Below are 24,096 nucleotides of genomic sequence, written 5' to 3' on the forward strand. Positions count from 1 at the left end.
ATAAAACGTAAATATTCCAAATCGGGCCAATTTTATTATTCTACACACTTGCAACCTTATAGTATCTCTCAGCAATTTCTTTCTCAACAAGATGAGTCCCGTTTAACTGGTTTCCAATCGTTAGCCATCCGGGACGCGTGTTGTGCTGTCTTCCGAAGATCTCCAACTTGCGGGTGCCAGGGCCAACCATCCGCTCCACCATCCCGTATATCTCGTCTGGCTTCCTGGACGTCTCCCTCGTGGAGGAAATAAGGATCTGTGGATCGATACACTTATTCAGCCATTTGGGGTTGCCCTTCAGACCAACCAAGAGATGCTCCTTCGAATGATTCAGCCAATGGCCCGTCCTGCCCGTGCTGATCGTCCGAACAAGCTGGTTCGTCTTCACCCAGGTGATCTGGTTCACCACCTTGTACCCCCATTTCTTCAGAAAGTCCCGTCCAGTCTCAATGGTCCGTCCAGTCACCCACAGCAGGAACAGTCCTTCCTTTTGTAATTTGTCCATGCGAATTTGCAATAGATCTGAGTCTGTCAGGCTGGAATAGTTGAGGTTCATGTGGATTGTCCAGCTCGGGTCCGCAATAATCAGAGCAAAGTCGTTGCCCAGGATGCTAAAGTCCAGCTTGGTAACATCGCAATTGATCCACTGTGCTGGCAGTTCAGGCCTCGATGCCGGCGACATCGACTCGCCGCGAGTGAAGTCGCTCACCTGCATCGCTTTCTGGATACTCTTATTGTGCTGGGTCGCTTTTTTCGCAGACACATCGTCCAGCGGCATTAGCTGGCCGTAGTGAACATACCTACAAGACGACATCTTGTGGCATGTGTCTAGGTACGAGCAGTCTCCTAGCTTGGTGTCTGTCTGAGACTGGATGATGGGGATGAAGTGGATTTTTTGGTTCACGCACTTGGATATATCGTTGTCGTTCCCGTACCCCATATTCAGCCGGTCATTCAGCTTGTGTTGGTCAAGCTTACAGTAGTTGGTCTGTCTATCGAAGGACACCAGCGATATAAGCATCTGGGTATGTTTTGGGTCGTCACAACAGTCGTAAAACGGCTTGATAATGGTTCTGAGTTTGGCCCGTTCTTTGGTGAGAATGTGAGACCCAGCATGTGTGGCAAGCAGAAGGTTCAGCTGACGCAGTCTTTTTGCCTTGGACGTTGTTGTGTAAATGTCCTCGAGATCGGTCGGTGTGAGACCAGCACACAAATCGTTGATCGATCTTTTCGGCTTGGCTCTGCGGGATTCTGCCAGTTCCAGCAACAAGTCCAGTTTCTCCTCCTTATCCTTTGGGATAGGTTTATGGTAGATGGCTGTTTGTGCTCCCGGAAGCGGACTGCTAGGTGTTTTTGGAGATTCTTCACCAGAAACAGGGTCCATGGTGATTTTAACCCGCTTATAAACAAGATTTAAGGCGAGTCTATCGATGCTTGTGATTCTGCTAAAACACTTGAACGGGTCCTCGTATGTCAAGCTGAGTGCGTTGGAGGGATAGCACGTGAACGCGTGACAGATACAGATCTCGTCGATGTTTTGCAAACACTTGACAAACTGCAACCACGACACCTTATCCTTTCCCTTTACTTGGCAGGAGGCTATAAAGCAGAAGTACATTTCCGAGATGGCTCCTTCGACTGGTGGGTCGACCAGCAGGTTGTTCCAATCGATCAGGAACTTGAGCACCTCGTGGGTCTTTCTGTCCATTTTTGTTTGTGACGAATACTATAAAGAATTTTTGGGTGGTGGCCCTTCTTTATATTTTTGGGGATTGATTGATTTTTTAACATGGGCCCAAAAGTGACGGGTAATAAGGGACCACTAAATACAATCAAGACAGAGAAATAAGACTGATACCCTGTTGTTGTTTCGCTTTGGCGAAATTTCCATTTGAGAGCCCCAAAACACTAAATCTCAGACAACAGAACATCAGATTTCCAACAGTATATAATGGCTGTGGCTTCTTTTTATTTGGCCCAGCCATGCTACTACTAGCGGTGTGTTTCTGTGTGCTTGTACTTGGTGGCGCGCGGGCGGACAACTCGTGGCTATCGAACGGGAAACGAGCTCTCTATGACGAGTACAAAAGCCAATTGGACGCCTCTTTGGAGAAAGTTCCTCCTGGAGACATGTTCGAGGATCACCAGTTTTACAAAGACTATATGCGGCAACTTGCCGGCTTCTGTCAAATCGCGTATTGTCTCAACGACAAAAGCAGTCTTGTGGAGTTGTCTCACAACGAGTTCAGGTTCCCAGAGAATCTTCTTCCCTACAGTCCAATAGATTATAGAGAGAAATTAATTGCCAAGGACGGATCGGAACATCCTCGCTATAACCTGACAAAACTGTTCGACAACGTTGAAGAGCCGGGACGGATCATCAGCCACGGCGGCGGCGAGGGCTACCTTCTTCTGGACCACAAACTCGGTCTGATCAACGTGGTTTTCCGTGGAACCCACGAGTTCTCGCAATGGTATACCAATTTGCACTTCAAGCCAGGACGGTACAAGCCAGTGACAAACGACTCGGATTACTGGGATCAGATCGACTACAAACACAAAGAAGAGCTGAAACGCACAGCAGAGGAAAACCTCGAGGCAAACGACTACTTCGACTCTCCGCTGCTATACGCGCACGCAGGCTTTTCACACGTTGCTTACGGAATGGCGGTCCAGGTGCATAACGAACTGTTCAAATGGCTCGAAACGTATCCGCACTACAGGGTCTGTGTCACCGGACACTCGATGGGTGGAGCACTAGCCCAGCTAACCTCGCTAGACCTCCAATTGCTGGGGATAGACAACCTAATGGTCAGTTTCAATGCTCCCTCGGTGTTCTCACACCAGCTGGCCGCCATTTACAACCGGCTGATAGACCAGGCTCCCAAAGCCGGAGCTGTTCGTGTTTACCATTTTTTTGACCTGGTGCCGCGAATTCTGCCTTACTCTCTGTACCGTCACGTTGGGATCCCAGTAGTGACTTTCAAACGCGACTTGCCGCATGCACACACCGATTTCCGCATGGCATCTTCGAACAAGCTACCAAGCATTTCTGAGGAAAAAGATCTCCCGCTAGATGAAACGGTGGAGGTTGCAAACTTCATCACGTCTAAGCTGAAGAAGGAAGCGGCTAAATTTTGGCGTCGCCGACCAGAGATCCTAGACCCTTTCTACCATCGCCATCTGGTTGTGTTCTTCTCCGCGTGCAACGACTGCGACTGACTTCATGGTAAAGCACACCTCGCACCGGGTAAAATAAATAAGTAATGTTTACAAATTAAATCAAAACAAACTTGTAACTCTACAGAACAAGACCGCATCAGCGAATTAGAATTACGGGATATCTGCAATCCATTGGCCCGTATAGTTGAACTTTGAGTGGACAAGGACTGTTGTCGCGAGATATTTTGTATTTGACGGGTGTTTCGCCGTAACAAGAGACGATGGCTGATGTATCAGGGGTTTTCTCTGCCCCGTTGACAAATGAGAACTATGAGCTATGGATCCGAATGGCTACAGATAACGTAAGTGGATTTGAAGGTCAGAAGTACTAACGGTTAGAAAATCAACTCGTCCAACAGTTGGAATTTTGCATTGATTGATTATTTCCACGAGCTGTCTTTGTTCAAAGATGGCGACAGCATCAATTTTCAAAAGGCGTCCACCACATTGGACGGATGTGTAAAGATCTACGCTTCCAGAATCGACTCGGCCGCGTCGGAAACAGGAAGACTGCTTTCTGGTCTGACATCCAACAATCTAGAAACAGTGGACGAAGAGGAGGAGGACGAAAACGACGCGCAAACAGCAGCATCTACCAAACCGAAAACACGAAAACACAGAGCAGAGTCCACTTTGGCGAAAAAGTTTCAGACGATCAAGTTGAAGGAGGTGGAAAAAGAGCTTTTCGTGGATCCGATCTTTAAAAAGGCTCTCTCAGATTTCGACGAAGGCGGAGCCAAGAGTCTTCTGACCAACATGTTGAAGATCAATCCGCAGGGTCGTGTTGTTTTTGACACAAGTGAAAAGTCCAACGAGATGGTGATGGAAGATACTGAGGAGGATGAGGAACCTGCTGCACCTACAAGGTCCAAGGTCGATATTTCTAAACTCTCTCACTTCTTCTCTCCACCAGAGGGGGACAGCACTGTCTGTCCATCGATCGAACAACTGGAGCGCATTACAACCGAAGGAGCAAGCGCCACTGCTCTTTTGGAACAGATCGGACAAATCGAGTTCCCTGAAGAACAACCTGTGTTTCAAGAGAACGACAATATCGATTTTGGAGCGGACGATTGGGGCAACGAGGACGAAGATGACGATGAAGGCGATCAAGGAGATGATCCAACGAGGAAGAATGCGAGAACGCAATACTCTTTATTCATCGACGGCGTGGAAGAAAGCGACCGTTCGGGACCTAATCTGACACTTACAAGATTGTTTGACGAGAACCAGACTGCTGCATTTGATGACGAAGATGAGGAGGGAGGACGAAGCATGGCGGAGTATTTTGATACGATGTCGAGACAGAACTGGCGTGGACCAGAGCATTGGAAGATTGCCATGGTGAAACAAGCACATCAAAAGAGTGCTACGCTGGATATTCTTCCTACTGACGTGAAGGAAACAAACAACGAGCATCCGGAAGAAGATTTTGTGCAGAAAGCGACCGCAAAGCGCGCAAAGGCAGTGTTTACGCTCAACTTCATGGACGACGAACAGGACGTTGATGAAAATGAGCTGTTTGCAACGCCGACGAACGCTTCCAAGTTGCTCCTTCCTGAGAAAGAGAGAGGACTACATCCGACCGCCAACATGCTACCTGAGGACCTGCAGTTTACCACGAAGCGGCTGATCTGCCTGAACATCAAGCCGAGCCAAAAGATCAATACCATTCTGACGAAGAAGAAAAAGAAGGTGGCCCAGCGGCTGGGCTACGACGACGAGAGAATAGCTGACGAGAACTTCTTTGCAAACACATACAAAGAGCAGGGCGACCAACAGAATGACAACCCGGACCAAGGGTTTGACGGGGATTTTTTCAACGCTGAGTACGACCACCATGACGACGACAATGACGATGACGACGACATCCCGGATCTCCCATTGAGCTCGCAGCCGTTGTTCTCGCAATCGCAGAAACGTCCAGGAAACCTTGGGTATGCGAGAGTCGCCAAGAAGGTGAACGTGAAGCTGTTGAAGGACAATCTCTGGGAGTCGTTGGAGACAGAGTCTCAGCGGAACAAGAGAGACGCGTCTGTTCTGGACGATGATAAAGAGAACGGTCCTCCAGAACCGCAAGAAAAGACAGAAAAACCGGACGAGAACACACTCAAGTTCACCCAGATCGTCAACAAGCTGTCGACCAAGTACTCCAAGGAGGAGAAATCGGAGCTCTCGACGAGTTTCTGTTTCATCTGTCTGCTCCATCTGGCCAACGAAAACAACTTCACCATGGAAAATACCAACGACTACATGGATCTGTTGATCAAAAGATGAGGATATAATTCCATTAATAAATACGATTACCATTCCTGCGCTTTCACGCCGTACTTGGACTCTTTGGTGCCCTTAGCTGGCACAATGAGCTTGGAGCCTCCTTCTAAGAAGGAGAACACGTCTCTTCTCTTGGCCTCGAAAGCATCGATGTAGTCTCCTTTCTGGAGAGTGATTCCGATGTCGTCCAGACCGTTCAACAAACAGTGCTTTCTGAACTCCTCGATGTCGAAGTGCTCGACAAGAACCTCGTCTTGCGGTCCGAGGATCTGCTGCTTCTCCAAATCGATGGTGATCTGCTGCTTGGAAACAGCAAACGGATAGATCTTCTCCTTGATGATCTCCTGAGGAACTCTAATTGGGAGCAATCCGTTCTTGAACGAGTTGTTGTAGAAGATGTCTCCGAAAGATGGGGCAATGATCGATCTGATACCAAAGTCCTTCAAAGCCCATGGAGCGTGTTCTCTGGACGATCCGCATCCAAAGTTGTCACCGGTCACACAAAGGATCTGGGCCTTGGTGTATGGCTCGACGTTCAGGACGAAGTCGGTAGGAACGTCATTTCCGTTCTTGTCCTGGGTGAATCTGGACTCGTAGAACAAACCGGCTCTCAAACCGGTTCTCTTGATGGTCTTGAGGAACTGCTTCGGAATGATGGCGTCGGTGTCGACGTTGGCACGGTCGAGAGGAGCGGCAATCGACGTCAAGGTGATGAACTTCTGCATGCCTGCTCCGCCCGCAGATGGTGGTGCGCTCGCGTCCACCGACTCCTTGGTCACGTGATCAGATGGAGGCACGTCATTGACCTCGTCCTCTTGCTGCTCGTCGGCAGATTCGCCTGGAGCAAGAGGCTCCTTCTCGTGCTCGTACACGGCCTCCTGCAAAGCCTGGCTTTCGTCCTGGGAGTCGAGCTTGATCTTTGGCTGGGCTGGATCCTCGTTGTACTTGAAGTTTCTGATATCGGTGAATTTACCAGTGATACCGGCAGCGGCAGCCATGGCTGGGGACATTAAGTGAGTTCTGGACAGAGCACCCTGTCTACCGACGAAATTTCTGTTCGAGGTGGATGCACATCTCTCATATGGGTTGAGGATATCTGGGTTCATACCAAGACACATCGAGCAACCGGCTTCTCTCCATTCGAAACCAGCAGCCTCGAAGATCTTGTCGAGACCTTCTCTCTCGGCCTGCTGTTTAATAAGACCGGATCCTGGAACAACCATGGCGGTCTTGACGTTGTCGGCCTTCTTATGTCCTCTAACAACCTTGGCAGCAGCTCTCAGGTCCTCAATACGCGAGTTGGTACAAGAACCAATAAACACCTTGTCGATGGAAATGTCCTGCAATGGAGTGTTTGGCTCGAGACCCATGTACTTCAAAGCAGCCTCAACACCGCTCTTGGCAATAGGGTCCGAGAAGTTGACTGGGTCTGGCACCTTTCCGGTGATTGGAAGAGCGTCCTGAGGAGAATTACCCCAGGTAATGGTTGGCACGATATCGGAGGCCTTGATCTTGATGTCGTAGTCGAACTTGGCGCCCTCGTCGGACTTGAGCGACTTCCAGTACTTGACGGCTTTTTCCCATTCGGCTCCCTTTGGAGCAAGCGGACGGCCCTTGATGTAGTTGAAAGTGGTCTCGTCTGGCTCAATCATACCGGCTCTGGCACCGGCCTCGATCGCCATGTTACAGATGGACATTCTGGCCTCCATCGAGAGGTCTCTGATACTCTCTCCGGCAAACTCGATCACGTGACCAGTTCCTCCGGCAGTACCAATAACTCCGATGACGTGAAGAACAAGGTCCTTGGAGGTGATACCTGGCGAAAGTTTGCCCTCGATGGTGATTCTCATGTTCTTGGACTTGGCCTGGATCAAAGTTTGTGTGGCCAAAACGTGCTCGACCTCTGAAGTTCCAATTCCGAAGGCCAAGGCACCAAATGCACCATGGGTAGAGGTGTGTGAGTCTCCGCAAACAACGGTGGTTCCTGGCAAGGTGAAACCTTGCTCTGGTCCCACAACGTGCACAATACCCTGTCTGGAGTCGGTCATACCGAAATACGTGAGATCAAAGTCCTTCACGTTGTCTTCCAAAGTCTGCACCTGGAGTCTGGAATCGTCTTGTTTGATGAAACTGTTGAGGTTCTTGAAGCTTTTTCTGGAATCGGTAGGAATGTTGTGGTCGACAGTGGCGAGAGTACAGTCTGGTCTTCTGACTTTTCTGTTTGCGTTCTTCAAGCCTTCAAAAGCCTGAGGACTGGTCACTTCGTGGACCAAGTGTCTGTCGATATATATCAAGTAGGAGCCCGAGTCGTCCTTGTGGACAACGTGGTCCTCAAAGACCTTGTCGTAAAGAGTCTTTGGGGAAGATGTGTTTGTATCAGAAGGCATGATAAGTGCTAAACCTTGGGGGGGATCAGTATATATATATCTTCATTTAATTTTTATATGACTATTCCGTCGCCGGAGCTGGCATTTTTTTTGCTCCGGTACAGGGCCGGAGTTTTTGTCGCCCAATCGCGGTCCGCAGATTTCTAATATTTTTTTAGATCCGGATTACGGTGTACATAATCAAGAATCATTTTTTCCTGGAGAAGTAAAAAGCGGCTCCGCACGCAGCGGCTCCCAAAACGCTCCATTCGGTCCATTTCAGCACTTTCTGCTGCTTCTGGCTCTGCTCGATCGCCTTCGAGTAGCTGATATCCGACCGGAACGACACCATCGTGTACAGCGGGACCCATTTCTCGGGGATCAGTCTCCCCAGCACTCCGTCCAGCTTCTTTCTGAACAGGTACAGCGAAGAGGTCACATCGCTCGACATCTCTTTGTAGTTTCTGAGCGCAAGCTCCAAAATGGCCTTGAGGTCCTTTTCGCGCGTCGCAGAGTACTCGTCAAACGTCTTTCCACGGTTCAGTCCGTGTTTGTCAAGCAGCTCCAGCAAAATCCTCACGTCTTCAAAGCCGCAGTTCATTCCCTGTCCGTAGAACGGCACCATTGAGTGCGCAGCATCGCCAATGATGATACACTTGTCCTCAAAGTTGTACTTGTTGCAATTGACCTGCATCAAAGCTCCGCGCGGGTTGTTCAGGAAACAGTCCACTACCTTGTTAAGTCCGATCAGATCCACAGCGTCCACAAAGTTCTCCACGAAAAACGACTCCACTTTGTCCTTGGTATCCAGCGACTCCACAAGATCCCACGATCCAAAGAAAGTCGACGTAAACGAGCCGTCCTGGTTTGCCAGTGCGATCAGCATGTAGCTCTGGCGCGGCCAAATGTGCAGTCTGTTTGGATTCAGCTGGAAGCTGCCCTTTTTTCCTGGTGGGATGTACATCTCCAGATAGCACATATCGATGTACTCCTGGCTGTAGTTCATGCGGATTTGTTTCTGGAGACTCGATCTGACCACCGAGTACGAGCCGTCAGCACCAACCACAAAGTCCAGCTGATCCTTGAGTTTTTCCCCGTTCAAGATATACTCCACAGAAACAGGGTCTTTGATCTGCACATTGGTCACTTTGCACTCAAATTTGAGACTGATTTTGTGCTCGGTGGTCTTGTTAAACCGCTCAATCTCCTCCACCAGGCTCAAATTAAGCTGTTTGCGATCAATAGAGTTGATGGACTCTCCAAACAGCCCGTACAACTGCGACTCCTGGTTACCTTCCAAATCGTGGATCATTCGCCCGTACATTGGGATGATCCCCTCCAAAACACGGTCGGCCATCGACTCGTCAACGTACTTCAGCGCCCGGATCCCGCGCTCGCTCACAGCCAGATTAATCGACCGGAAATTGTTCTCCTTCGTCGTACGGGGGTCCGCACGCAGATCATAAAGTATCACGGAATAGCCCTTCTTTGCCAGCCCGAGAGCAGCCAACGCACCAACAAGACCTGCCCCAACAACTCCAACGGTTTCTGTCATCCAGATATCAATTAAGTAAAGACAAGAAAATCAACTCATTTTTGTATTTTCTGCGAGAGCCTGAAAATTACTTGCACTGCCGTATATTAATTCTAACTTATCTACAACCCCAATCAGACCGTCAATTTCTCATCACGTCTCTGAGATAGCCAGACAGCTTGCCGGCACCGGTCTCGAGCGCATCCTTGAGCACGTTGAGATCGTCACCGATGTACTTCTCGGCAAACTCCATCAGCTTCTGCTCGATGTCTTCGCCGTCAAAAGAGTTGGATCTCTCGTGTCTCACACCTTCTGGTTCTCCGTAATATTGCGAGGACGAGATCGACGTAGCTCCATTGTAGGCCTGCAGCTTGGTTCTGGCCTCTTGCGCTTTGGCCTCGTCGTACGAGTTGATCCCGTAGAACTGATCCGAAGAAATACCCTTCTGGTTACCAAACCGGGCAGCGACATCTCCGGTGTACTGCACGTCCTTGTAGGCCTTTTGTGTTTTCTCTGGGGCTGGCGCAGCGTTCACCATACCGAACCCGAGCTTGGCGAACGACTGGGTCACCTTTTCTGTGGCTGGAGACGATGGTTTAGGAGCAGCAATGGTGGAACTGACAGACGTTTGTCTTGGAGTAGCGACCGACGCAACGGGCTCGGCCTCTTTCGGATCATACCCGAGGGTCTTAGCCTCTTCCTCCTCCTGCTGTGCATTCTTTTCGAAATCGTCAAAATCGATGTCGGCAGCCACTTTCTTGACACCCAGTCTAGCCTTGTTTCTGTTGACAGAAGAACCACCTAGAATGCTTTTCTTGGCGCCCAAGTTGGTCTTCTGCACAACTCTCGGCTTTGATCCGCCCAGAGAAAGAGTAGGCTTTTCTGCAGCGGCTGGCTTGTTGGAGGGCGTAATTGGTCTGGATCCTAAAGGCGACGGAGTGGCAGACGGTTTTTCCCATTTGCTGAAGAAATTATTCGAATCAGAATCGCCGCTGTCCTCGGACTCTAGATCAATGACCCCGTCATCCCACTCCAACACGTTCGGATGGTTTTTGGCGTCCAATGCTGCCTTCTTCTCCAATTTATCCTTGTAGTTCTGCGCGATTTGAGAAGAGTACTTTTCCTGAGGAGTCTTGTTTAAATATGCTGATCCGCCGTTCTTGATCAGAAAGTCCTTGAATGCATTATTACCGCCACATTTCATCGATCTAAGTTGCGCGTCTGTCCATTTTGTGTCCAGCACTGAGGATTTCACAAACGAAATGTGCACACCCAAACTTCTGTGATTTGCGCTACACTGCAGACAAATGAAGATTCCGAACGGAATCGACGTCCATGTTGGATTCTTTGTGGTGCAGTCAAAACACTGCTTGTTGGCCGGGTGCTTCTGAAGCTTGGTGAAGATCGCCTTGATCTCGTCTTTGGTTGCAAAGTCTGACATTAGATACAAATATTTTCAACGTGTCTATTTGTTTTTCGTTTACTGTGGTTATGCAGCCCGGGGCAGTGAAAAGTCGAGGTTTAGTAGCAGCACAGAGAAGGTTGGCAGCTGTAGCAGAACAGGCAAGCCGCAGCAGGTGGTATCTGGGAGAGCATATAGGGAAGACGTTGGGGCAAGCAGATTTGTGAAATTGGACGGTTTCTCAGTTGCAACTTATTTTCAAGTATGAATTTAATTTAAGTAACTTTTTAATCTACGGAGCTTAGATTACACTCCATCCACTTTCATCTGTTTCCTCCACTTACCATCCACCCATCCACCAATTCCCACATGCACCACTGCCCATCATCCATCGCGCCCATCTTGGCGCCTCGACCCTGGTCACCCACCTCAGCCTTTATCTAACGGTCACGCGGGCTTAGAAAACCAGCGTAGGGCTGTGCAAAATTCAGGGTCCTATATAAAACATTTTCCCAAACAATTCCATATCAACATGGCCGATGAAATTGAGAAAACCGAGTCTGCCCAGACGGTACCGATGATGTCTGCCGCAGGCAGTGTTGACAGATACGCCCCTGGACAGGAAAGCCAGAACTCTGCTTCCGTGCCAAAGAGGAAGAAGGTCCAGCGAACCGTCACTACTCCTGGACGGTTCCAAACTGAAATTAAGATCGATGAAAGACTCATAGAGAAATACCCAACGGTGAAATCCGAGGCCAGCTGGTTCTACCGGTTTATCGCATTCATGAAGCACATCAGACACCTTCTGTTTGACGATATGCTGGAATTCATTGACAGTTGCTATTCTGGGTTCTGGAAATGGCCAGTGATGGTGTCTCTTCTCCAGAAGTACGAGGCCAACAAGGACAGAAAGTACGTGGGGACCATACTGCAGGTGATAAAACTGCTTTTAGCGACAAGAACAGTGATCTTCCTGCCATTGTTCCCTGTTGGAATTGTGCTCTACGCCCGTAAGAAAGATATAGGAGCAGTTATCACTTTGGTCTTGGCATTGATGTACTTTGCCAAGATTTTGTCCAACGTTACCGAGCATGCAGAACACCACGTCGGTCCTGCTCTGGGGGCTCTTTTAAACGCCACGTTTGGTAATCTGGTCGAACTTATCATTTCCGGTACCACGGTTTCCAAGGACGACGCCACTTTGACCATTACTTCGCTTGTTGGATCGGTGATATCCAACAACCTTCTTGTGATTGGCTCGTGTTTCTTCTTTGGCGGTCTCGATAGTGCTCTGATCGCCAAAACCGCAGTGAAAGGTATTGCCAACCACCTGTTTTTCCTCACCTGTATTACGTTGCTGCTCAGCATGATGTCTGTGATCTCGCTTATTGACCCGGGAAAAAGCATCAAGTTCAAGATGGACACGTCTCAGATCGGAGCATCGTTCATCTTTGTTGTGTATGTCACGTACCTGATCGTGTCAACCAACGAGGAGTTCAAAGCAATGAAAAGAATCAAGCTCAAGGAGAGACAGGACAGGGAGCTCTCGGAAAGCCAGGCCACCGACTCGTCGGATTCAGATTCCGACTCCGACACTGAGTCCGAGTCAGACGAAAAAGAAGAGTTCTTCCCTCTCAGAGTCTGTTTCATTGCTCTTCTTGTGTCGGTGGCCGGTTTGGGTCCAACGTCCAACTTTTTTGTGGAGGCTCTGAAAGAACTCACCGACGACAAGCCAATCTCTAAGGTGTTCATCGGTATGGTGATTCTGCCATTGGCAGGATCTTTGCCAGAGCACATCTCCTCGTTAATCAGTGCGCATCACGACAACATGGCTCTTTCTGTTTCGTTGGCCATTGGGTCGTCCAACCAGGTTTTGGGAATGGTGCTACCAATCATCCAGTTCATCTCGTCCCACTACCCATCCACCGGGTTCTCCTTATACATCGAGCCCTATGTTGCTGCGTACCTGTTCTGCAGCTCGGTGGTGTGCATCGGTTCGTTGATCCACGGTGTGATCTACGGAGTTAATGTTCTGCACGGCTCTTTGCTGCTGTGCACATACGGATGCATTGTCTACTTGACTTTTGCCCAAGGATAATTAATATAGTCGTTATACATTAGTTTCCGTCTTCGTCCTCGTTGTTGGTCAGATAGACCTTTTTGCCGTAATGCTGGTTTTTCACAGCAGTGATGAGCCATCTCCAAACGGCTCGAGAAATGGTGTAGGAGATGGTCAGACTCCATGGGAGCCATGTAAAAAAGATGGATAGCGCGGTGTGCAGGCCCTTCAGCGACTTGCTTTCGTCCCGGTGTGCTTCCACCAGCAGATTCCACGTCTCAATCAATGAGACCGGGTCGTTACTGGCAACAGATATAAGCCCCACCAAGACAGCCTGAACAACAAAGAGCGTGACATAGCCTGGATTTCTGATCAGGTATGTTTTCCAAGCGCTGCGGAAATTCCCGTTGTAGGTGAGGTACGAGTAAACGATCGTAGACACTCCCAGCAAGAAGCTGTACGCAGTGATGAGGTTGTGGAGACGCAGCCGGTATGGGACCTCGATATCAAACTTTTTGAGGTTCTCGAAGATGGCCACGGATGCCAGGATTGGCAGCACCGTAACGCTGAACCAGGAAAGAATCGCTATAGATATAGTGACCGCAGTCAGCAGGAACGGGAACACATTGGCCATGCAGAAGTCCTTCGCCCATTTGGCAGCTGCCACCGTGCTGGCCACGATGCTCTGTTGGTCCGCCGAGTGGTGTTTCCAGGCAATGTCGAGTCCACGGATTACCAGGTGGAACACGGCGTGGCCCAGGAACAGCTCGGTCACGTCCAGCCTCGAAGACCGCGGGAGAATGACGTGGAACAGACGGTAGTTCGAGGTGACGTAGAAAACGAGTTTGGCAAACATGAGCGTTCCTGAAAACACAAATGCAGTCAGAGCGAGCGAGAATAGCCACAGACAGCCAAGAAACGCATACACCCGGAGCGTGAAGCGCGGAGGACGGTACACGATGGTGTATGAGGTAATGGAAACCAGCTCTTCGTCTCCGTACGGGTTGCGTTTGGCCTCTGAGTCGTCATCGTCTTTGACGGGAACCAATGGGATGTCGTTCTTGGTGACAGGAACAAACAGTTTTTTGATGAACGAGTGCGAGACGTTGTCGTCGTCTGGTGCTCTCACAAAAGTCCCATCTGGAACGAAGCAGCAGCTGATCTCTGGGTGTTGCTCAAAGAAGCCGCGAGTCTCCGAACGCGGCACAGGTTGGGAATAGTCTGGTTTCTGGGTCGTGAATCTGTGCAAGACTGATCTATAGACAATCGAACCTCTTTCTGACGGGACGTCGGATCCCAAAATGAATGAGGACAGTCTGAGCAGAGAGCACGAGTACTTGAAGGCTGTATGCCAGTAGCTGCTGAACATGCGCACAATGGTAGGGTGAACGAGCAGCATGCGTAGCAGCGGCACGATAAATGGTAGCAGGGATGTGTACTCTGAGGCGAGCGGGAAAATGTCCAGCGGGAACAGGTACAAGCCACCGTACACCACGAGGCCGATCTCGATGGCAATGTAGATGCAGTAGACCAATGCCGAGAGAGCTATGCGGGACATCTGGAGTCCAAACGGTCTCATAAGAGCATCATGGATGGGGCGGACATTTGGATCGTCTGGTGACCTGATGAAGAAGAGAACACCTTTCCGTAGCACCTGGGACCGAATCATGCTCACGAACGACGCAAACATGTACAAGAACCCTGTTCCAAAGGCGGCATGCCCAAGAATCATTGGGAACGAGTAGTTGTTAAGGAGCGAGTCCGCGAAGTCTTGCTTCAAAAACAAGGGACAAAGCATGACAGAAAGCAGGTATCCGCACATGACTGGCAGCACCAGCAGCTCGATGCAGAAGATCACCATCACTTTGATGGTGCAAACCACCTCCAGCAACAGAATATAAACGGCCCGATATCCACGAGAAAGCGGGTTCACCGGGGAACAACCAGACTCCAGTCTGTACATGACGGCTGCAATTGCCAGTCCGACGGCCGCATAGCCTGCAGCTGCGACAATTGTCCGTTCGGCAAAATCTGCCTGCGGAGTCCAGTTGACGATATTCGAGTAGATCGAGAAGATGCCGTGGAAAACAGACAGATCCAGCGACGGGAGTGTGTAATGGAGAGGAATCTTGAGTCCAGACAGATGGTACAGGTAGATGGACAGATGGTGCAGGAGAACGATAGTTGAATGCAAGGCTGTGATTGCGATCATGCCAAGTAATGACGGAACGAAGTAGAACACTCCTAAAACAGAAAGGACCATGAGATCGAAAAAACCGGCCACTTTGATCAAAAACATCGGCGTCAGCACAAACTCCAACAACACGTTCTCGCCGCCGCCGCCGCCGCCCTGTCGTCCCCGCTGTTCGTCCTGAAGTTGTCTGATCCGACGCAATTGGAGCTCCTGCTGTTGTCTCTCGACCAATGCCCTGTCGAGATCGATCCGGGCCCTCTGCGCAGCGTCCAGCTCGTCGTCGTCTTCTTCGTCTTCCTGGAGGGGATCAACGCGACGAGGCACGCGAAGCTCTGGCCGTCTTGGCAGCTGGTTTCTTGGTTGCTGCAACATCTGGAGCAGTTTCTGTGCGGTGAACTCAGGACCAATGTTGTGCTCTATGATTTTGGTGAACCCCTCGTCTTTGGAAACCCATTCGTGGACGGCCACAGAGGCGGCTATCAAAATCACCCCCAATAACAAAATCTTGATGCCTTTCAAATGCGAGGCGAATTCCAACGTCTCGAGGTTCTTGAACGTGAGCCAGCCGTTCGGATCAGGAGCCTCTGCCCCGTACAGTGCGGCCAGGAAAACGTTTTCGTGCGGAACAGGACACCCCAGCAACCAGGTATATATGCGAGCAGTGATGGACGCAAACACCGGTATTTGCAGTACCACCATCACCAGGCCTATGACCGCGATCTGGGCGTGGTACAGCACGGTCTTGAGCTCCGTCTGGATAGTCTGCAAAATCAGCCAGATAGGCGGTCTTTCCGGGGCGTTGGAATCATACACAGTTCTGAAGGCGTATTTTGTATGGCAAATATCACAGGTGGTCTTCCGCGAATGCTGGAGCCAGGACATCAGGCAGTCCTGATGGATGTACTTGATGGAGCCCCGACATTTGCACGGATGGAAAAGCGGGTCCTCATCGGTCCCCTCACAGCGACAGATGCGACACGTTTGTTCTTCCATGAAGAAAAATCGGATAAAAATTACAGAACTAAAGAAATCCCATATAAAAAATGCACTGGTTATGTTTGATTTAGATATGAAGGTATAAGATGGTTACTTTTTATTGCGCAACACTTCTGTGGCGGCTTCCCTTGCGATCTCGTTGATCACGTACTCTGTTTCCATTCGCGTGGAGTCCTGAGCACGACGAGTTTGCTTCGAGCTGCGGAAATCGACCATGAGCGGCCGGATACACATGATTCCGGTTTCCGTACGGAAGTGTCTGCGAAGAGCATCTGGCCTAGCAAACTTACGGTTGCAGCCCCAGGCTGTTTTCCCGTCGCTCAAAAGGCCTCCACATTTGAGCTTCTTGTCGTTCTCGTGCAGCCGTTCGTGGCGGCGTCTATCGTGGGAGCGTGCAAAAGGTTTCGAACAGTATTGACATGGAAACGGTTTTTCGTCGGAATGGGTTTTTTGATGCGACTTGAGATTATACGGTTTGGGGAACACTTTTCCACAGGTTCGACAAACAAACGCTGGCGTGTCTTGTTTCTTGATTGGTTTCGCTCCCAAAGTCTCTTCGAACGGCGGAATGTACAGTTGAGACGCCCCCATGGACGTCAGGCGCGATGGAACCTGTGGAATAAACTCTTCCGATTTTGGGAGTTTCGAAGGAAGGCTAAAGCTGGGAGATCTCAAGTATAAAGACTGGTAGCCACGCGAATAATCTGAGAATTCTGGGAAGCCAAAGTCTGGGTTCTCATACTGATAAGGATACCCGTTGAAGACCGGTTGTTGTATCTGATATAAAGAGACGTTTGTGATGGGCTGATACTTGTTTGGCTGTGTTTGGAAGCTCACAGACGAAGCGTCTGATGGGAGCTGCTGTGGAGGAGGAACGAAACTATTTGGAGACGACGCCATAGGGAACTTCAACATCCACAGAGTACTGGGCCATATCTGAGACGTGGGTTAGTAATTATATATACTGATTTTATGATCATCTAGCATTATGCTACGTGATTCCGTATCTATTGTTAGGCGGAAGCGTGCATTGTGCAGATTGAGGCGGAACGAGTAGTTTAAAACATGAAAAAAATGCTTGGGTTACCGGTGCTTAGCCTGAAACCTTGCGTGCAGTGCAGGAGTGGATGCCGAGGGATCCAAAAGAGCCTTTTCACGATGTGAATGCGCCTGGTTTCAAGGTGTACATTTAGTATTTACAATCATCATTTTCGGTGATTCAACGTGCATAAATACGCTAAAGAAGTGAAAAAGTCTAGGCGCAGATTTTTCCTGCGCATTCGGTGTTTACGGAACCAATCAAATCTACGATTTCAGAGCGGATTACCCAATTCGGTATTTGTAATATTGTGCCAAGACTCGAACACCGTCTAAATTCTGTTTACACTCAATCGCAGACTTATTCACCCATACTCAGCCAAATTTTAACTTCTCGCGTACGGCTGCAGCTCTTGAATTTCAGAGGCTTAGCTACGTTGTCCTATTAACCGCCGGTATACTATAACAGGAATCCCATCAGCCTGGTTTTATGCTTAGCTGAATGCATGTCGAGATGCCGGGTTCCCGAATAAGTCTCCTTATTTTACTTGCTACGGTTGCCAAACAACCATCGGTTCTACGCGCTACAAGTGAATAGTACTCTAGAAAATTTACTGGTAAGATTGCTTAGGGAACGGATAAGATGGTCCGATCTCTTGGATAGAAAGACGGGCAAGCCAGTGTCCAATGTCCACACTGGTAGCCAAATCTTTGTTCTGGACCAATCCTGCAACAAAACCTGCAGCAAATGCATCTCCAGCCCCGTTAGTGTCGGTGACTTTCGAAGCCTCCAGGGGGTGGACAGGATACTCCTTGACGGCATAAGTACCATTGTTCTGCTCAACGACCAAAGTAGGGTCGGTACCTTGGGTGAAAACAACGGTTCTTGCTCTCTTGGTGTTTGCCTTGGCGGAATCAGCAATCTGCTTGGCGACTGCAACCAAGTCCTTGGAGTCCAGTCCGTTGGCTTCAGCGTAGGCTGCAGCTTCGGATTCGTTACAGATGACGTAATCAACGTAAGGAAGGACCTTGAGCAATGGCTCTTTGAAGAACTGAGGAATGAACGGAGCAGAGAAGTTGAGCAACAAAGGCTTGTCTTCTTCAGCAGCGTGTTTACCGAGCAACTCGATGGCCTCTGGGGAAACAGTCAAGTGGAAGCCTCCGATGTAGAAAAACTTTGCGTTTTTCACATGCTCCCAGTTTTCAGGTTTTTCCAAGTGGGAAGGTTTGAAGTGGTTGGCGGCAGCCAAGTCGGTGACCAGGGATCTGTGAGGGCCGTTGATCAAGGCAGCGCACTTACCGGTGGCGATTGAGTCCTGCACCATGTAGGCCGTGGTGAGACCGACCGATTTGTTGGCCTCCAACAGTCTTTCAGCGTACTTGTCCTTTCCAACGGAACCAAAGTACAAAACCGAGTTTGCTGGCAGCAAGTACTGTGCTCCTCTGGCTGTGTTCTGAGCAGCACCGCCGGCAATGAGACGAACGTCTGGACGGGCGAGAACCTCGTCGAAAATAGGCAGATGCTTGTCCTCGATGAGAATAGCATCGTCCTCCTTCAGGTCGTACTTATCAAGGTACGACTTCTCCACGTTAACCTGGAGATCCAGCAATGGGTTACCCAAACAAACAAGATCAAACGACATTTAATTATTAAACAAGTTTTTTCACGTTCATTGTGGCTATTTACATAATCACAGATTTCCACAAGAAAATAATTGTTGGGACAAGCACGTTGAAGACCATGTTTACTATTGAGGGTGATCCGTTTCTGAAATATAATCCGTATATTGACAGTGCGCACTCCATTTTGGAGAAACATTGGCACGAGATTGTTGCTAGTGCTGTGCTTTATCATGTGATACTGCTTCTGTCGCCAACGATCAACACTCTTGTCTTCAAGGAGCATTATACCTCAATCACGAGCAAGAAGCTGAAACTCAATTTTGATATCCACATCGCAGCTTTAGTCCAGTCTCTGGTGTCTATTGGGCTGTGCATTCCGATGTTTGGACACCCTCTGTTTTCTTCCGACCCAGTGTTCGGCTCCTACGATTTCGCCGGCTTTACGGCCTCGGTCACTTGTGGGTATTTCATCTGGGATCTGTTCTACTGCTGCGTGTACCACTTCGACATGTTCGGACTACCGTACTTGTTCCACGCGTGTGCCGCGCTGATTGTTTTCGGCTCGACATACCTGCCTTTCTGCCAGCCTCTGATCCCTTCGTTCCTGATCTTTGAAGCTAGCACCCCATTCGTCAACATGTACTGGTTCTTCACCAGACTGCCAAAGGGTGTGATCAATGACACAGTGTTCATGGTGAACGGTATTCTGCTGATCGTGTCGTTTTTCTTGTGCCGGATCGTTTGGGGTTTGTACGCGGCCTACCGTACATTCAGCCTGTGTTTCGGCGTCACAGATCAGCTGCCGTTCGGACTAGTGCCATTGATCCTCGTGCTGAACTTCGGCCTCAACGTGCTTAACATCCACTGGTTCACCAAGATGGTCACCCTGGCATACAAGAAGTTCAGTGCTGCTCCTAAGAAACAGGACTAGGCACAACAATATACATAGAACTCTGCCACCACGAGAATAAAAAAATCATTCATCCGTACACCGCATTACCCCACGTATATTTTTCTGCACTTGCTAGAAATTTCCAGAAACTGCCCTAGGCACCGAGAGCTATCTAGCAACTGTCAATATGGTGGAGTGTTTCCATCCGGTTCCACGAAATGTTTTTAAACGGTATATAAGGCGGGACACTGTCTTGCTGTTTTTCTTCACAATTCAGAAAATATGTCTAAAGCAATTGGAATTGACTTAGGAACTACATACTCCTGCGTGGCACACTTTGTCAACGACAGGGTCGAGATCATCGCCAATGATCAAGGTAACAGAACAACGCCATCTTTTGTGGCATTCACAGACACCGAACGGTTGATCGGTGATGCCGCAAAGAATCAGGCGGCTATGAACCCGGCTAATACCGTGTTTGATGCCAAGAGACTGATTGGTAGAAAGATGGATGATCCGGAAGTTCAGGGAGATATTAAGCATTTCCCATTCAAGGTTGTGGAAAAGGGCGGAAAGCCACACATTCAAGTCGAGTTTAAGGGAGAGACCAAGGTGTTTACTCCGGAGGAGATCTCGTCTATGGTTTTGACCAAGATGAGAGAGACTGCCGAGGCATACATGGGAACCAAGGTCACCGACGCGGTGATCACTGTTCCTGCCTACTTTAACGACTCGCAAAGACAGGCCACCAAGGACGCTGGTTTGATTGCCGGAATGAACGTTCTGAGAATCATCAACGAACCAACTGCCGCTGCTATTGCCTACGGTCTTGATAAGAAGGAGCAAGGTAAAGGTGAGCAAAACATTTTAATTTTCGACCTTGGTGGTGGTACCTTTGATGTTTCGTTGTTGTCCATTGACGAAGGTATCTTTGAGGTCAAGGCCACTGCAGGTGATACCCACCTGGGTGGTGAGGACTTTGACCACAGACTGGTGAACCATTTCGCTAACGAGTTCAAGAGAAAATACAAGAAAGATCTCACTGGAAACCAGAGAGCTTTGAGAAGATTGAGAACCGCTTGTGAAAGAGCAAAGAGAACTCTTTCTTCGTCCGCCCAAACCTCTCTTGAGATCGATTCGTTGTATGAAGGTATTGACTTCTACACTTCCATCACCAGAGCCAGATTCGAGGAGCTTTGTCAGGACCTGTTCAGACAGACCCTGGACCCGGTTGAGAAGGTGATGAGAGACGCCAAGCTTGACAAGTCCCAGGTTGCCGAGATTGTGCTTGTTGGTGGTTCCACCAGAATCCCAAAGGTGCAAAAATTGGTGTCTGACTTCTTCAACGGTAAGGAGCCAAACAAGAGCATTAACCCTGATGAGGCTGTTGCCTACGGTGCTGCTGTTCAGGCCGCCATCTTGACTGGTGACACCTCCTCCAAGACCCAGGACTTGCTGTTGTTGGACGTTGCTCCATTGTCTCTTGGTATTGAGACTGCCGGTGGTGTCATGACCAAATTGATTCCAAGAAACACCACCATTCCAACCAAAAAGTCCGAGACTTTCTCCACATACTCCGACAACCAGCCTGGTGTTTTGATCCAGGTTTACGAGGGTGAGAGAACCAAGACCAAGGACAACAACCTGCTAGGTAAGTTTGAGCTTTCTGGCATTCCACCTGCTCCAAGAGGTGTTCCTCAGGTTGAGGTGACTTTTGACATCGACGCCAACGGAATTTTGAACGTTTCTGCTCTTGAAAAGGGTACTGGTAAGAGTCAAAAGATCACCATCACCAACGACAAGGGTAGACTGTCGAAGGAGGACATCGATAGAATGGTTTCTGAGGCCGAGAAGTTCAAGGAAGAGGACGAAAAGGAGGCTGCCAGAATTGCAGCCAAGAACGGACTGGAGTCGTACGCTTACTCCTTGAAGTCGACTGCCTCCGAGAAGCAATTCGAAGAGAAAGTGGATGCTTCCAAGAGAGAGACTTTGAACAAGGCTATCGAGGAGACCATCTCGTGGCTCGACAGCAACCAGTCTGCTGCTACTGACGAATACGAAGACAAGCGGAAGGAGCTTGAACAGGTTGGTAACGACGTGTTGAAGGATCTTTACGCAGCAGGCGGCGCCCCTGAAGGTGCTGCTCCAGGCGGATTCCCAACAGGCGGAGCTCCAGGAGCAGAGCAACAGGGTCCATCTGTCGAAGAGGTTGATTAAACTTTTGATGAATGAATGACATGGGAATACACTGGTTATAATTGGACTGTTAAATAGGAAACAATATTAAGATTGCTTACTGTGCTATATTGTGTGCTAAATGTAGATTATTCGACTTCCTCTACGGTTGCTCTCTTAGTAACTTTAGACGAGTTGTTGTCGACTGTGGACGAAACACCTTTCGTTTCCGAGGACACTTTCTTAGACTTCTTCTTTGGCTTGCCCTTTGGGTCTTCCCACGAGTAGAGCGGCTTGAAACTGTCAAAGAATCCGCAATCATCAAATAGTCTTGGGAAGAGCCAGAACTGTTGAGGAAGGAACACCAAACTCAGCACGTAGATGATTAAACGGACAATTGCGAGCGCGAAGAACAGACAGATGAGGCCCAGAAGACCGGTACTGAGGTACCAGACACCCTTTCTCATCCATAAAGGCCATAATGGGAACAGGATCACGGTGAAGATACCAACCAGCCCTAAAAGAGAGTAGATCACCAGATACGGGTTCGGAGGACTGAATGTCCAGATGAAATACTCATCTGGCTGCAAAACAGCCTTATTTGTAGGCTCCAAACACGGAACCCCTCTTTCCAGCTTGGCTTTCTTCTGCTTGGCGTCCTGGGTCTTGAGTTTCTTGACTGGCTGTATAAGTTGGTTCTGGATCATCAAGATAAACAGTTTTTGTGCCTGTGCGTTGTCCTCGACCGGAGGAAGCGAGGGCTGTTTCTTTTGCTGTTTTTTGTACTCATCACTAAGTAATGCCCTTATTAATCTCTTGTACCTGAAGAAATCCTGTTTGTCCCCCGAATTGATGTTGAGTCCCTGCCGTTGTTTTAAAATCTTGTGGTACCGCAAATAAGTAGCAACGGTGATAGCAACCGGGTCTTTTTGCGCCGGAGGCGTCAATTTCTGTGTCTGAGGAGCCCCGTTAAGTTGATTCATTGACGACGAGTTTTTTTATTTAGCGGTGTTTTTAATCGATCTGGGTGCCACCGTTCTGAGTCGCGCACGCCTTTTTCAAGGGTGTCAGCCTGATGAGGTTTGCTTCGCTCCTGGGAAGAGTGGGATGGCACAGTTGGTACAACACCAACCCGCGCGTTTGTCCAATTGCAAATGGTGTGACTGTTCGGGTGACCCGTTTCCGAATCATATTATTTGTACACATTATGAGCAGATGGTGGCACATTACTAATAGTTGTTTGCTGGAGTGTAATTTTTCCACTCTTTTACTATGTCTAAAATAAACGTTGCAATTGTCGGAACCGGAATCTTTGCGTCCAAGGCGCACTTGCCAGTCTTGCAGAAGTCTGAGTACTTCACTCCGTACTCGTGTTACAACAGAACCAAGGCCAAGGCCGAGGAATTTGCCAAAAAGGACGCCAATATCGAGAAAGTGTATGACACTTTGGAGGCGGTCTTTGAAGACCCGAACGTCGATCTTGTCGACGCATTGCTTCCTGTGCAGTACAATGTCGACGCATTGAAGCTGGCCGTCACACACAAGAAGAACATCTGTTTGGAGAAGCCAATTGCCGCCAACATCGACCAGGCCAAAGAGCTTGTGCAGCTTGCCAGAGACCACCCGGAAATTAGTGTTACTATTTTGGAACACTGGTCCTACTACAAGGCGGTGACCGAATTGAGCAACGCAATTGCCCAGATCGGAACCGTGTACTCGTTCACCTACCATGCGACCGGTCCTTTCAACTACGACAACGCCTACCTCAACACATCCTGGAGACAGAAGCCAGAACACGTTGGCGGGTTCTTGAGTGACGGTGGAGTGCACCAGCTGGCGTTCTTGACCGGCGTGTTGGGAAACATCAAGACTGTTTCTGCACACACCAGACAGGTCAGAGAGCAGAGCGGAACTGACGACATCGCGTACGCTCTTTTGGAAACCGAAGCGGGGCAAATCGGCACTTTCACGTACGGCTCTGCGTTTGGTAACACCAAGAAGAGCTGTTTCTTCGAGATTCTCGGCGACAACGGCTCGGTCTACCACGACTTCAGCCCCGGCAGCGACAGATCCATCACGCTGAGACTGGGAGGAGCAACTGCCTCCACGAAAAACGAGGAGCACGTGATCCCAATCAAGAACGAGTACGTGAGCGTGGACAGAGAGTTTGAGGTGCTGGGCCAGGCCCTTTCGTCGAACAACTGGTCGCTTATCAAGACCACTCCGGAGGTGTGTTTCCACCACTTGAGTATTGTGGACGCAATTGTGCGCAGCAGTGAGAAGAACGGTGCTCTTGTTGAAGTTACCAAGCCGTGATGAAT

General features: G+C 49.3%; 14 protein-coding genes across 14 annotated transcripts; 6 read left to right on the forward strand and 8 right to left on the reverse strand.

Annotated features, from left to right (window-relative positions):
* Positions 1-40: 40 nt before the first annotated feature.
* OGAPHI_004970 (uncharacterized protein) lies at positions 41-1,708 on the reverse strand (the record flags this gene model as incomplete). The annotated part of the gene is made up of 1 exon (XM_046206105.1): positions 41-1,708. One exon carries the CDS (start codon positions 1,706-1,708, stop codon positions 41-43), a length of 1,668 nt encoding a protein of 555 aa, XP_046059905.1.
* Positions 1,176-14,077, forward strand: OGAPHI_004971 (uncharacterized protein; the record flags this gene model as incomplete). Its single annotated transcript, XM_046206106.1, has 12 exons — positions 1,176-1,302; positions 1,817-3,203; positions 3,582-5,404; positions 5,731-6,437; positions 6,525-7,371; positions 7,459-7,841; positions 8,477-8,748; positions 8,985-9,301; positions 9,925-10,486; positions 11,099-12,760; positions 13,248-13,674; positions 13,754-14,077. 12 exons carry the CDS (start codon positions 1,176-1,178, stop codon positions 14,075-14,077), a joined length of 8,838 nt encoding a protein of 2,945 aa, XP_046059906.1.
* Positions 5,526-7,883, reverse strand: OGAPHI_004972 (uncharacterized protein; the record flags this gene model as incomplete). The annotated part of the gene is made up of 1 exon (XM_046206107.1): positions 5,526-7,883. One exon carries the CDS (start codon positions 7,881-7,883, stop codon positions 5,526-5,528), a length of 2,358 nt encoding a protein of 785 aa, XP_046059907.1.
* Positions 8,071-9,417, reverse strand: OGAPHI_004973 (uncharacterized protein; the record flags this gene model as incomplete). Its single annotated transcript, XM_046206108.1, has 1 exon — positions 8,071-9,417. One exon carries the CDS (start codon positions 9,415-9,417, stop codon positions 8,071-8,073), a length of 1,347 nt encoding a protein of 448 aa, XP_046059908.1.
* Positions 9,539-10,837, reverse strand: OGAPHI_004974 (uncharacterized protein; the record flags this gene model as incomplete). The annotated part of the gene is made up of 1 exon (XM_046206109.1): positions 9,539-10,837. One exon carries the CDS (start codon positions 10,835-10,837, stop codon positions 9,539-9,541), a length of 1,299 nt encoding a protein of 432 aa, XP_046059909.1.
* On the reverse strand, positions 11,801-12,595 carry OGAPHI_004975 (uncharacterized protein; the record flags this gene model as incomplete). Its single annotated transcript, XM_046206110.1, has 2 exons — positions 11,801-12,182; positions 12,270-12,595. The coding sequence occupies 2 exons, from the start codon at positions 12,593-12,595 to the stop codon at positions 11,801-11,803; spliced, it is 708 nt and encodes a 235-aa protein (XP_046059910.1).
* Positions 12,916-18,728, reverse strand: OGAPHI_004976 (uncharacterized protein; the record flags this gene model as incomplete). Its single annotated transcript, XM_046206111.1, has 3 exons — positions 12,916-16,072; positions 16,142-16,927; positions 17,701-18,728. The coding sequence occupies 3 exons, from the start codon at positions 18,726-18,728 to the stop codon at positions 12,916-12,918; spliced, it is 4,971 nt and encodes a 1,656-aa protein (XP_046059911.1).
* Positions 15,458-15,946, forward strand: OGAPHI_004977 (uncharacterized protein; the record flags this gene model as incomplete). Its single annotated transcript, XM_046206112.1, has 1 exon — positions 15,458-15,946. One exon carries the CDS (start codon positions 15,458-15,460, stop codon positions 15,944-15,946), a length of 489 nt encoding a protein of 162 aa, XP_046059912.1.
* On the forward strand, positions 17,175-18,398 carry OGAPHI_004978 (uncharacterized protein; the record flags this gene model as incomplete). Its single annotated transcript, XM_046206114.1, has 2 exons — positions 17,175-17,239; positions 17,684-18,398. The coding sequence occupies 2 exons, from the start codon at positions 17,175-17,177 to the stop codon at positions 18,396-18,398; spliced, it is 780 nt and encodes a 259-aa protein (XP_046059913.1).
* A 98-nt stretch (positions 18,729-18,826) lies between the features above and the next one.
* On the forward strand, positions 18,827-19,639 carry OGAPHI_004979 (uncharacterized protein; the record flags this gene model as incomplete). Its single annotated transcript, XM_046206115.1, has 1 exon — positions 18,827-19,639. The coding sequence occupies one exon, from the start codon at positions 18,827-18,829 to the stop codon at positions 19,637-19,639; it is 813 nt and encodes a 270-aa protein (XP_046059914.1).
* A 243-nt stretch (positions 19,640-19,882) lies between these two features.
* OGAPHI_004980 (uncharacterized protein) lies at positions 19,883-21,817 on the forward strand (the record flags this gene model as incomplete). The annotated part of the gene is made up of 1 exon (XM_046206116.1): positions 19,883-21,817. The coding sequence occupies one exon, from the start codon at positions 19,883-19,885 to the stop codon at positions 21,815-21,817; it is 1,935 nt and encodes a 644-aa protein (XP_046059915.1).
* OGAPHI_004981 (uncharacterized protein) lies at positions 20,468-21,273 on the reverse strand (the record flags this gene model as incomplete). Its single annotated transcript, XM_046206117.1, has 2 exons — positions 20,468-21,161; positions 21,245-21,273. The coding sequence occupies 2 exons, from the start codon at positions 21,271-21,273 to the stop codon at positions 20,468-20,470; spliced, it is 723 nt and encodes a 240-aa protein (XP_046059916.1).
* A 107-nt stretch (positions 21,818-21,924) lies between the features above and the next one.
* OGAPHI_004982 (uncharacterized protein) lies at positions 21,925-22,758 on the reverse strand (the record flags this gene model as incomplete). The annotated part of the gene is made up of 1 exon (XM_046206118.1): positions 21,925-22,758. The coding sequence occupies one exon, from the start codon at positions 22,756-22,758 to the stop codon at positions 21,925-21,927; it is 834 nt and encodes a 277-aa protein (XP_046059917.1).
* A 289-nt stretch (positions 22,759-23,047) lies between these two features.
* Positions 23,048-24,091, forward strand: OGAPHI_004983 (uncharacterized protein; the record flags this gene model as incomplete). The annotated part of the gene is made up of 1 exon (XM_046206119.1): positions 23,048-24,091. One exon carries the CDS (start codon positions 23,048-23,050, stop codon positions 24,089-24,091), a length of 1,044 nt encoding a protein of 347 aa, XP_046059918.1.
* Positions 24,092-24,096: the final 5 nt, after the last annotated feature.

This window comes from Ogataea philodendri (assembly GCF_020536065.1).
Source record: "Ogataea philodendri strain CBS6075 chromosome Unknown scaffold6, whole genome shotgun sequence".
NCBI lineage: Eukaryota > Fungi > Ascomycota > Pichiomycetes > Pichiales > Pichiaceae > Ogataea > Ogataea philodendri.